Below are 12,158 nucleotides of genomic sequence, written 5' to 3' on the forward strand. Positions count from 1 at the left end.
GGCACATCAGAAAGCAAGCTCAACATGTCACATTTCCAGCCACAGATAAGCTCTGAAAAATTGGACGAATGTTTGGACATTGAACTGAGCCAAGTTGAGTCATTTTAATATGAGTCAGTGGGAGACTCCATCAATTTAAGTTGGTTAATACCAGTCTGCAAACACAGCCCCGAACCAGAACAGGCTATTTCATTTGCAAGTAATATGTTTTCTGGTTTTTAGCAGTAGCATTGACTCAAAGTAACTGAACACCCTTGAAAGCACGTTAAGTTAGAAATATTCTTGGAAACAGTAGTTTCAGGAAGACAGACATTCTGTGCACATATGATATGTGTGAACAGAACATAAATCCTAAAAATTCTGATTTGAAATAAAGTATACTTTTTTAAACAGCAAAAGCAAATAAGAATCTTATTAATAATAAGTACTAAGGAAGCATTGCAGTGGAGTTCCTATCCCTAGTTTTTTGGTTTTGTTCTCGATTTTTTCAAGTTACACTTGAAAAAAAAAACCCACACCAAAAAACCAGCAAAAAACAGCATTCAACTCTGACAATGTCACAGCCTTTACAAACGGCAGCCAATTCAACAGTACATCTATTTCTTCAGGCTGAAAACATAAAACGTATTAAGATTTCTCTTCCATGTAAATTCCTCACCCACCCTCTCTAGTCACTTGAGTATTGGCATACACAGTCTCATTGCGAAAAGTATATTTTCATGAAAATTAAAGGAAGGTCAGACCTGAAATTTCTCTTTCGGAATATTCCTTCGAGCTCCTTTTGCTAGAACAAGGGCTTCTTCCACTCTGTGGCTAGCTAGAAGGTCCTGAATCTGTTTTTCCAAAGGTAGTGGCACCAAGATATACACACCCTTATTAGTGGCAACAATCACCTTTCCTGGACAGAGCAAACAGACATATTCAGTTTACATTCTCTTCAGAAAAAACACATTTCAGAAATAAGCTTTAAGATTTACTATTTAAGATACAAGAACCTAAAGTGTTAAAGCTCTAAACCTCATCTTTGTTGTTACCCTATTCACTAGATGGTATAGTTTACCTGTAAATTGCACCTCAGAAATACAGAGATAATGGTAAATTCATTTATTTACAGCAGATTTTGTTCCACTCTAAGTAAATGAAATTGGCTAGATTCTCTCATGATGAGCTAAGCTGTCAAGTACCACCACTGAAACTATCGTCCAGATTCCAGAGAATAGAGACTTTAAACTGCCTGATACTTCCACAGGCTTACATTATAAAATTTTAAGCTGTATCTCAAAGGTAGCAAGTAACATACAGTTCATAGAGCTAGTATTTATAGCTCTCCTGGGGAAAAAAAAAAAAAAAAACAGCAATGCAACGTATTCCACCCTTAAAAGTTCTTAATTGAAGAACAGATCAAAAGAAATATTTGTATTTTTTGTTTAACAATTCTTTACGAAATATTCCCTTTTAAACCTCTTACACAGATATTTTAGAAAGGAATACAAAAGAACAATTCTTAACATGTTAGAACCTTGTCAGGATAGCCAATGGACAAACACCTGGAGTGCACAATTATTGACTTGTAGCATTAAATTAAGATTGCTCCTTTGAAAGAAATAATTAAGTTACAAGAAAAAGCTCTAACCCCACAGACTCCTACCCAACAATTAACTTGACAATTAGAGCACGTTTAATGAGCATACATTTTGTTAGAAGCATGGAATTTTGGATGACTAAATTTCTCGTATCATAGTCTGCAGCAATCCAATCAGGAAAGCTTTTGCAATGAAAGTTTCAACAGTTAATGTGCTTGCTAGATATTTTGTTTAAAAAACAAACTGAAGTGACTGTGCCCACAGTGGTGGTTGTTCCAGAATTACTGATGAAAAAAAGTGTCCTTTTTAATACCTTCGAAGTCCTGTAGAATGTGACCTTCTTTAAAAGGCAGGGTTTGCTTTTGCTGCTGGTCCAGCATGCTGTGCACTGTAATGAACTCATCATCCAGAGCAACCACGTAAGGAAAGCACAAAGCTGCTCCAATCACGTTCTCTGACCAGTGCACGGGGGCACGCTGGGAAATGCCGTCTACAGTTGCAAACATGCCTACAAAAAAGCAAAAACAAAGCCTGAGGATTGTGCTAGTTGAAGACTGTTTTCCCAAAATGAAACACAGGTACCAAGGTACAGAAATAAAGTCTCAGAACCCATGTGGTACCAGGTGGCACGACGATAGCGCATCACACCCCCCTGGACCTTACAGACCTGTTTGCTAGTTGAGTTTAATTTTTTTTTCTTCCTTCTTTCTCATTCAACACAAACAGACAACATCAAAAACTGAAAAAAGAGGATACTGAAAGAAACTAGCAAGAATTATTCAAGTTTAGTAAATTTCAGATTTTTTTTTTTTTTAAAGAATTATGTCATGCAGTTTGAGTTAATTTCAAAAAACTAATATTCAGTGAGAACCAGCACTCAAGCAATGCCTTTAGTAGGAGCCGCAGACCTGTACTGCCTGACCCGTATGTCAACACAGGCATATTTGTTCCTCGTAGTGTCAAATGTCTAAAGAGCATTTTAGCTGACAGAGAATCATTTACTTATACTTCTTCACTTTTGCTACAGCAAAATTTTCACAGAACGATGGTCCGACTCCTTGGGATGAGTTGATTCCTGTGAGGCATCTGTGTTTTCAATCATTTGAAAAAAAATGCAGAGGCTGTGTATAAAGCATATTTTCCCAAAACCCAAGCACAGAGTAAAGACTTTTTTAATACCCCAATGATACCTCCTATGCTGTCTTCAAAATAACCGTATTAAATCTTCAGTTAATTTGCATTTTTCTTTGCCACCATCTTTCCTCCTATCTATTCTGTCCTCCTTCCTTCTCCTAGCTTAACAGAAGTTTCACTTGCTTTTGGACCACACACCACTGTTTCTGTTTATGCTACTTGATATTCCCCAGTTCTTCCTGAAACACCAATTGAAGAAAAACTCTAGTCAAAGTTTTCAGACCTAGTTCAGTAAACCTTTGCCACCTGAGCCATACTGAAGCACTACGTAAAACTTCTGTTCTAAACATGAACGCATATCCCTTAAAACCAGTATTTTCATGCCATTAAAGAGAGACACCTATGAAAACTGTTCTTCGGCAGGAATGAGCCACTTGACAGCTGGTAGAATAAGACTGAGCTCTAAAGAACAGAGGTGATTAAAAGATTATGTTATTCAATTTACAAAATCTCTTCCAAACAGAGGATAATGAGTTAAGCATAGCTGGGTACGAAGACCATCTTGCAGGGGGAAGAAAAAACCTCAACAAAAAAAACCCAGAAAACAGAAGGTTGTAGATTTTTACAGAACTATGGTGTGGAGACTAAGCTTCTGGATACTTTATGGCAGCTTTGAAATGATCAGCCCTTTACTAAGGGTGCAACACAAAATTAAAATTTCAAATCTATTAGCAAGTAAGGCTATTTGCTTTTTTACAATAACGACCAGCTTTTTCTATCAGGGTGCCTTACAGAAAACACCTTTTTTGGCCATAATATATAATTCCTGATTTCCTCTGTAGACCTTGATATTCTTACAGATCAGAAATGGACTTTCATGCCAGGCAGACCGCACTATCCTCTTTTAATGCCTTCCAGTTGTTACTAATTCCATTTCAAACAGTGGGAGGAAAGGTGAGTTAAATACATACTAACCAGCAGTAAACTGAGGGCTAATTATATTTGAAATACTAATTTCTAAGAATTTTCTATTTTTCTGACATTCTCAAAATTTATTATAGAAATCTGATCTTAAAATCTTTTTTGTTTTAAAAAAATGAGAGGATTTTAAGAAATCCTTTACGGAAGTGAAGGGGTATGCAGAGCAATGTACAGCAGTCTTCCAGGTCAATGTGTCTATCACTCCTCCCTCAATAGGAAGGGCTTCTGTGGTACAACGATGCGTTTTATGTCTTCATCCAGCTCTTACCTAAGGATAACAATAAACATGACAACCACAATCAGAAAACCATGGCCTTTTTATAGTACAGGGATGTGTTTGATGAAACTGAGATGAAGCCAGCAATCAATTCTGTATTAAAAATGCATACGCTATCCAAAGGTTACAAGAGTTACCCAAAACACAGCTACCCTCTTTGCAGCACCAAGAGATTTAGCAATTTATAGAATCATAGACTAACTTAAGTCAGAGGGGTTGCTGAAGGACATCCAGCCCAGTCCAGCCCCCCTGCCCCAAAAGTGGGACCCATGTAGATCAGGTTACTCAGGATTTTGTTCAACAGACTATAGATTTTGTTTATTTGTTTGTTTTAAAACAAAAAGCTTCTTACTGAAAGTATATGTAAAAATTGAAATAAAATTTATTATTACTTGTTTAAAAAGGAATATGAAAACTTTCAGTTATCATAAATGTTGACTGCATGAGGAAGGCTGTAAGTGGGTGGAAAAAAGAAGGGAACGTGCTGGTTATTGTTGACTATCCTGCTTTATGCAGTGTCATCAGCTATAAGCAAAGGTACTGCATAACCTTCTATGAATTATTCTGCTTAGTACCCGTGTGCTTCTTAAAAGGCTCAGTTCTCCAATTCCATTTGTAGTCTACTCAATCACTATGCAACTATTCAAACCATGCACCACTGAGAAGAGTTTATTCTGGAAAAGCAAATGGAATAAACTAAAATTAGGTATTTAACATTTGGGTGGGTTTTTTTTTTACTCAAAGTCATGGAATAGTTGAAGCAGGAAGGGACCTCTGCAAACTGTCTAGTCCAACCTCCCTGCTTAAAACAGGGTCAACTAGGACAGGTTGCTCAAGACCTCACCCAGTCAGGTTTCGAGTATCTCTAAGAACAGAGACTCCATATCCTCTCCAAGACCTGTTTCCTGGTTTGACCACCAGCACAATGAGGAATTTGTTTTCTTACGTTTACGTAGAATTTCCTGTATTTCAGTTTGTACCGACTGCCTCTCATCCTTTCACTGGATACAATACCACTGAGCAGGGACCGGCTCTGTCTTCTTTACTCCCCACCCCTACATGTTGATAAGATCTCTGCAAGCATTTTCTTCTTCAGATTGAACAGCCCCAGCTTTCTCAGCCTCTCCACATACGAGGTGCTTCAATCACTTAGTTGTCTTTCTGGCCCTTCAGTTGATTTACTCCGGTATGTCCATTCCACACCAGGGAGCTCAGTACCAGACCCAGCACTCCAAATGTGGTCTCACTAGGACTGAGGGGAAAAATATTCTTGATATTCCTCTCAGGTCACTTGGCCCTGCTTTCACCTCATTTGCTTCCTTTCTATATTTGAGTTTAGTCAAGAGTTGCTTGTTCATTAATGCAGGCCTCCTGCCACCTTTGCTTGTTTTCCTGCTCACTGGGATGGGCTACTCTTGAACTTGGAGGAGGTACTCCTCTCCAGGATCATATCCCGTGGGATTCTTTTAAGCAGGATCCTGAACCAACCACAGTCTACTGTCCTGTTGTCCAGGCTTGTGGTCTTTTTGCCTTATTCCCTTCTCTCAGGATCCTGAACTTCACTGTCTCATGGACACTGTAGCAAGACTGGTCACCTGCCATTCATATGTCTAATGAGGTTCAAGAGAGCACATCCCCTCACCAGCTCTTCAATCACCTGTGTCAAGAAGTTAACATCCATGGACTCCAGAAATCTCCTGGACTGCTTGTCACTTGCTGTGCTGCCCCTCTAACAGGTACTGGAGTGGTTCAAGTGCTCCCTAAGAACCTGTCTGCAAATGTAGGTTTCTTACTGTTATCTGAAGAAGGCCTTACCTACGCTTTCTTCCTGATAAGGTGGTCTGTAGTAAACACTCACCACAACGCCACCCATGTTAGTCTGCTCTCTAACCTTAATCTATAACCTCTGAGCTGCCTCCTCCTTCATCCCAAGGCACACGACTACACCTTTCTGCTGCTCTCATGAATCGGTAACCCCCACCTCCCCCATAGCTGTACTGATTTCCCAGAGAAAGTGAGAGAGCTTTCACCATCACATTGTTTTGTACATGCTTCTTTGTGTGTATATGCCTAAAGCAGGGCCTCTTCAGTCCTGTTTGTTGATGACGAGGTCTCTCATCCGCATCATCCTGCACTCTGCCAACTCAGCCTCCAACCACCATTCCTAGTTTAAAACCTCCTCACCAGGTTGGTCAGCCTGTTGGCAAAAAACACTTTTGCCTTGCTTGGCCTGGAAGATCCCAGCTCTTCCTTAAATAGGGATCCATAGTCATAAAAGCCAAATACCTTGTCACCACAAGCTGTGCAACCAGTTGATGACCTGCACGATCCACCCACTCCTCAAACTGTTCTTCCTCACCAGCAGGACTGATTACAAAACCTCTGTCTCCAATATGAGGGAGTCTCCCATTACTATTACTTGCTAATTCCTCCTGGTGTTACTGTGTTGTACAGGCTCAGATGATTTGCTGGACAGAGCTTCCTGCTTCTCAGACAGCAGAGCACTGAACAGGTTCTATAGATGCAGATCTGCAGGCAAAGAAGGAGAGTTGTTCCTTTTGTGAGAAGTCACAAGTTTCCAGCCTTCGCCATCACAGAACAAGCAGAGACTCAGCTTTCCCCTCCCTCAGTACAGCTGGGGGTTGAGACTCGCACCTGGGTCCTGTAGAAGATTAAATTTCTTTTTTGTCATCTCTGATACTGTGCACTCTGCTGACCTCCCTCTCGCATCTCCTATACTTGGCAACACAAATCCTCAAATAAGCACACATCTCCTGCAGGCAAGGACAAAACTTCCCCCTGCCCCAGTCTCAGCAAGAGGCACCAGGCACTCCCTTCAGCTCAAGACCTGAGGAGCTGCACCCTCCCTTAGAAGCTTGGTCAGAGTCGAGGCCTCTGATATTTTGGGGCAATTGCTCTTGCTGGTGCCAGGAAGTGTGCCCTGTGCCAATACACAAGAACTGTTTGCTGAAATTTAAGAAACGTAAAGCCTGTTTCCTTCTCTGGCAAGAAATCTGATTAGAGACACGCAACAAGAGCTTAATAAAATGAAAAACTGAATTTTGGTAAGCACAGTTTCATACATAATCAGACAGAACTGATTTTCAATTCTAAATGAACTAATTACTGGTGAGAACGAAGATGCATCAAAAATGAAATTCCTCCTCCCTTTGAAAGAATGAGCTCTATATTAACTGCAAGTAAAGCCAATGAAGCACTGAACGGCTAAGTCTATGGATCAACTATGAACAATTCTAACCATCAGTTTTAAATGCAAAGAGTCCATGTAAGGAAAAAGGTTACATATCCAAGAAACTCCAGGACGTTTTACTTAATATTTAGCATTTTAAGCAGTTGCTTTCTGACATTCTAAATTCCAGTCTTAAGTCAAAAGCAAATTAATCTAGATAAACGTCGCTTCAAACACTATAAAGCCAAATACACTAATGCAGAATACATCCATCTCAGTAAAAGAGGTTGAATTTAGCACAGATGCTCTACCAAGTGCCAAACGAACATGTCTTAACCAATAAGACATACAAGAGCAAACCAAAATTAGAATTGAAGATTCACATCAAGCCTTTCAAGTCAAATGCCAAGATATACAATGCTTATATATTATAAAGGTGCTCAACTATGTTCACAACTTCAAAGAGACAAGCGTTAAAGACACTAAGAATTTTACCAAGGAAGAACAGCAAGATGGATAATGCTAATCAAACCAACAGTGGGGGGGGAATAGAGAAGAGATGATAAAAAAACCCACAAGCTGAACCAGACGAACAAAAACTACACAATCCATAGCAAGCAGTCTTTGTAAGGTGTCTGAGCTAGTGTAAGGTAGACTTTGCCTGTGTTACGGAAAAAAAAAGAAAGTTTATAGCGTGTTTAGAGCTGCAGAAGTGCATTTGCTTAAGATATCACATATCTGATATTTTAACCCCAGAACAATCTACTTACACAAGGATGCTGGATTTTACAAGTAAAGGTCTTATTGTATAGCTCTTTTCCAGGACACCAGATAAAAGCAAAAGTTAGACTGAATAAAATTCTGCTTTCTGAATAAATACAATTATGCTTTTGAAAGTATATCTATTCTTCTTAAATAAAAAAAAATGAACCACTTGAACAGAATCTGGTTTGACATTCCTAAAAAGATAAATAAAGATTAAAGTAAGAATGGGATCTCCTTAGAAACATGTCAAAAGAAAATACTTTCAGTGAATTCACAAATTTTAACTTTCATAGCACTACTAAAACAGTTAATGCCCACAAATACATGTCCACATTTAAATTAACTAATTTTTAATAAGAAGTGGGCAACCAAGATGACTTAGAAAAGCCTTACGTCTGAAAAAAGAAGTTCATCTGGGAACATCTCTAACTTGCATAAACTGATATTCTAATGAGTCTATGTTTTTCAAGAAAAAACAGTGAGCTGACGCACATCTTGCATTCTGGTCACAAGACCAAGCTTCAATACAAACAACTGATTGCACTCTTGCTTTTCTTGGGAATTCTTACTAAAAAACTAAAACCCATACAGATCCCTGAATTAAGGACCTAAATATTTGGGATCTTTGTGCCATGCTATTCCTGATGTGTCAGGGAAGACATATAAACTGCATCTCCTAAATGAAGAGTCATATGGCAAACAGCATGAGAGCATTCTGCCTATGGTCTGCCAGCTCTGAGATATTGCAGCTTTTCTGAAAAAAAAAAAAAAAAAAAAAAGCTCCAGATTATCGACCTCACAGCATATTGTTGATTCAGACAGATTACAGCAGCAGTAGTCCTTACAATCACCTGTCTATTAGACAAGAGCATTATTTCACATGATCTAACTTAGGTTTTGCAATACTTAAACTATCAGTTCCCGTAATACAGAGCTGAAAGATACTATTAAAAAATTAAGCAAGCGGGCATATCTGGCAAAAAAAGACTGGGCAGTATCTGACAATATCTACAGTTAGGACAGAGTTTACTTCTACAGGAGTTAGATACAGTTTACTTCCACTAACATTTCTTACTAGCACTGTAGTACAACACACCTATTTGTGAATTTGTTACAATCTATAAAATGGACTTCATATGAACTCCTCTGAATAGCAACCGAGGAAAAAACTAACTTGTCTACACTAATTTAACAAATTATAGAAACATGAGGCTCCTCAAACCCAGTCCTGCCAGCCACTACAGAGAGGCTATCGGCCTCTGAAGTTTCACTTGCTATCAACCAAGTTTTTTACTCTAGGCTGCAAGATACTGCTACTGTTAGCTGTCTATACAGAAATTAAGCTTTCTACAGACATGATTAGAATACAAGTAATCAGATTTTTGCACATTAAAAAAGCAGGAGAGTTACAACACTTAGTACCAAAAATTTACTATCTATCTTTTAATCTCAACATTCCAGTATAGCCCTGTGAAGAAAATTATCATTATTGTGCACATTTAATTACCAAATCGAGAGAAATTAAGAGAGAGAGAAGTTAAAAGAAACGCAAGAAAAATTACAATCCTTAGTCTCACCTAGGCCTCCAGGGCCAGCCAACAGAAACTCTTGTCTGCCTATCCTTTTCACAATTGGTCGTTTCTCATCACTGCAGTAAGGAAACAGATCCTGGGAGACACCGGTATTGTAATTCAAAATGATATACTGTGTAGTAAGTGCAAGACATAAGTAATAACCATCTACAGCCACGGCACAGGGCTGCTCTGGAGTAAACACTTCCTTCACTATCTGGACTCTGTCTTCGAACACCATGAACATCTGAATGGTCCGCCGCTTGACCGAGATAATGCAGACTTCCACACAGAAAGGATCCCCGCTCACGGGGTTCTCGTTTAACGTGAACGTCACGGCACCTTTGATTCTCGCGCCGGTGGGCACAGGTTCCAAGTTCATCATGTTAACTAGTGTTATGGTGTTGTCGCAAAGCACAAGAAGCCTGGTGAGGGCAGAGGCTGCCTTCAGCTCACTAACGGGCTTCTTCAAGCCCAGGTATTTATGCAGTTGCTTAGTGGCAGCAAAAGTTATCTTTCCAGCTGTTGATATCTTTTCATCCAACAGAAAGTGATAGATAAAGCAGTCGTTGGTTCCGACATAGAGGTTCTTTCCGCAACACTCAATGCATTCGATGTTGATGTGATTCTTGTCTCCCATTAACATCTCCCGCTCAACAGCAGAAACAAGCTTGAAAGCTTTAACACTCATTGTGTCTTCTGGGTGATCTGATTAAAGAGACAAAAACACTGTTTACATCCACGCACATAATCAGACATTAGAGGTAGCAATTTAGCACTCACCAATATAAAAATTTTGTTACTTTTTTTTTTAACAGTCTATACTGTATTTCCAACCTGACTACACAAGCCAGAATGAGTACGTTAATAACCACAGCAATGAGTCGAATTGCATGCTTCCTCTACAAGACTATTCTGAAGCAGATTCACAACAGTACCCAGATGCTTTCTCCACAAGTAACCAACACGTTACTGGTTCCCTCAGACACCTTGGCACTACGAGCGCTTCCTGTCAGTACTTAGTGATTTATAAACCTGTCATGCACAAGTTTATATCAGCTGCACATGAAAACATGCAAGCTTTGGCTCTCCAATTTCTAGAGAAGCCAGAAGGCATTTAGTGCTACAAGTCAACACCTCTTATTGCTTTATGCTCAATTTAGGCCTATCAGTACATAGTCTCTTAGCGAAACATCACAGGCATTTTCCATTTTAACACATACTTTACATTCCTTACTCTCCAGCAATCAGAAATACGTAACTTTCAGGCCACTTAAGTCATAGTCTATGCAAGGTATGATCCAACTCATAATAAAAGTTGTTGTTTTGTGTGGGTTTTGGAGTTGGTTTTGTTGTGGTTTTGGTTTGTGTGGTTTTTTTTTTTAATATCTGCAGAGTGTCTGTTTTAATTCAGTGTTAGTTACACATTCTCTGTACGGGGCTATATGCACCAGCAATTATAAAGCACATTCCCACAGCAAATTTGGAAGCATGGTCCATAAAGCCTTGATTAAGCTCAAGATGCAGTATCATGAAAACAATAAGAGTTTCTGTTCTCAACTATCACAACCATTCCACAAGTCTGTCTTTAAGTACTAAGCAGTACTTCTAATAGTCATTCTACAAACTATATCTATCCTTTTGCAATCAAAATTTAAAAAATGATTACTGTTTTAAAAACAGTCCGTGCAATTTTACTGTACTCTACACTTTTTGTTATTTTTGTAAGAAACCAGCAGACAACTGTGCTCAACACATCAAAGAAAAACAGATGAGAAATCTCTGACCTTGTTTAATCATCTTTTAATTTGTCATGACTGGTCTGTAAGACCACTTATCCAACAGAGGGGAAGACACAACACTAAAAATCTTGAATGGATTTAAGAAATAACATACACAGTTACTTCTAGTCCACATGTACAATGGAGATATAAAACATCAAATGAAATTTCTGCGGACCAACAGAGAAACCAACATCACCAAGAAGCTCTTGTGAACAACCCTGAAACTAAACATAGACAAAATTAATTTAGTTTCAAATTACATCTAAAAAACTCCTTTGCTTTTTCAAGAGAACATTGAAAGCCATGGCAAAAATTTCCAAAGCTGAGTGAGAAACAGTAAGGTACATACCTCACAAGTAACCACCACATAAAATCAGATCAAGTTAACAACATAGACAGAAAGAAAGAGATAGCAGTGATCTTTTTTGCCAAGAACTTCCTATTTTTTTCTCAGATTTTAGTTTGGGCTTCCATGACATTTTCAAATTGCATCTTTACCTGCGGGGGTAAATTAGTTCAACAAAAAAAGCCAAACCCAGGAAGTACTAGAGAAACAGCCCAAGGTAAAATGATAATGCAAGTCTCTGGCAAGACAGCCATGTTATCCTCCAATGTTACCAAAAGAAACACAGCAAATTAAGTTAAAGATGACTGTCCAAAGGTTGACTGAAAAAAAAATTCTAACCGTTTTTAAGAGCCTGTATGTAGCCTGAAGTGACAAACTATCGTCTGGAGGGGTCAGGCAGCTTTCCTACCTGAAGCTGTCAACAATTTAAGTTCCTGTAGTCCAAGGTAAAAATGTTAATGTATACCGCTAGGAGATCTACAGAGTTTTGCTGTTGAGTAAGATGTATTAAAAGCCCCCAAAACCTT

At 38.8% G+C, this 12,158-nt stretch overlaps 1 protein-coding gene across 2 annotated transcripts in view; it reads right to left on the reverse strand.

Moving 5' to 3' along the window:
• The window catches only part of TGFBRAP1 (transforming growth factor beta receptor associated protein 1), a 35,388-nt gene that overhangs the window by 22,217 nt on the left and 1,013 nt on the right, over window positions 1-12,158 (reverse strand). Inside the window, exons 2-4 of one of the 2 annotated variants that reach the window (XM_086619573.1) lie at window positions 9,667-10,209; window positions 1,897-2,091; window positions 744-898 (exon numbers count right to left, since the gene is read on the reverse strand). In XM_086619573.1, coding sequence (XP_086475699.1) covers window positions 744-898; window positions 1,897-2,091; window positions 9,667-10,192 — 876 coding nt within the window. In that variant the 5' untranslated portion in view covers window positions 10,193-10,209. Of the gene's footprint in view, window positions 1-743; window positions 899-1,896; window positions 2,092-9,507; window positions 10,210-12,158 lie in introns of both variants that reach the window. The other variant, XM_086619564.1, reaches the window with a different exon arrangement.

The sequence above is a fragment of the Tauraco erythrolophus genome, chromosome 1 (assembly GCF_009769465.1).
Source record: "Tauraco erythrolophus isolate bTauEry1 chromosome 1, bTauEry1.pri, whole genome shotgun sequence".
Lineage (NCBI taxonomy): Eukaryota > Metazoa > Chordata > Aves > Musophagiformes > Musophagidae > Tauraco > Tauraco erythrolophus.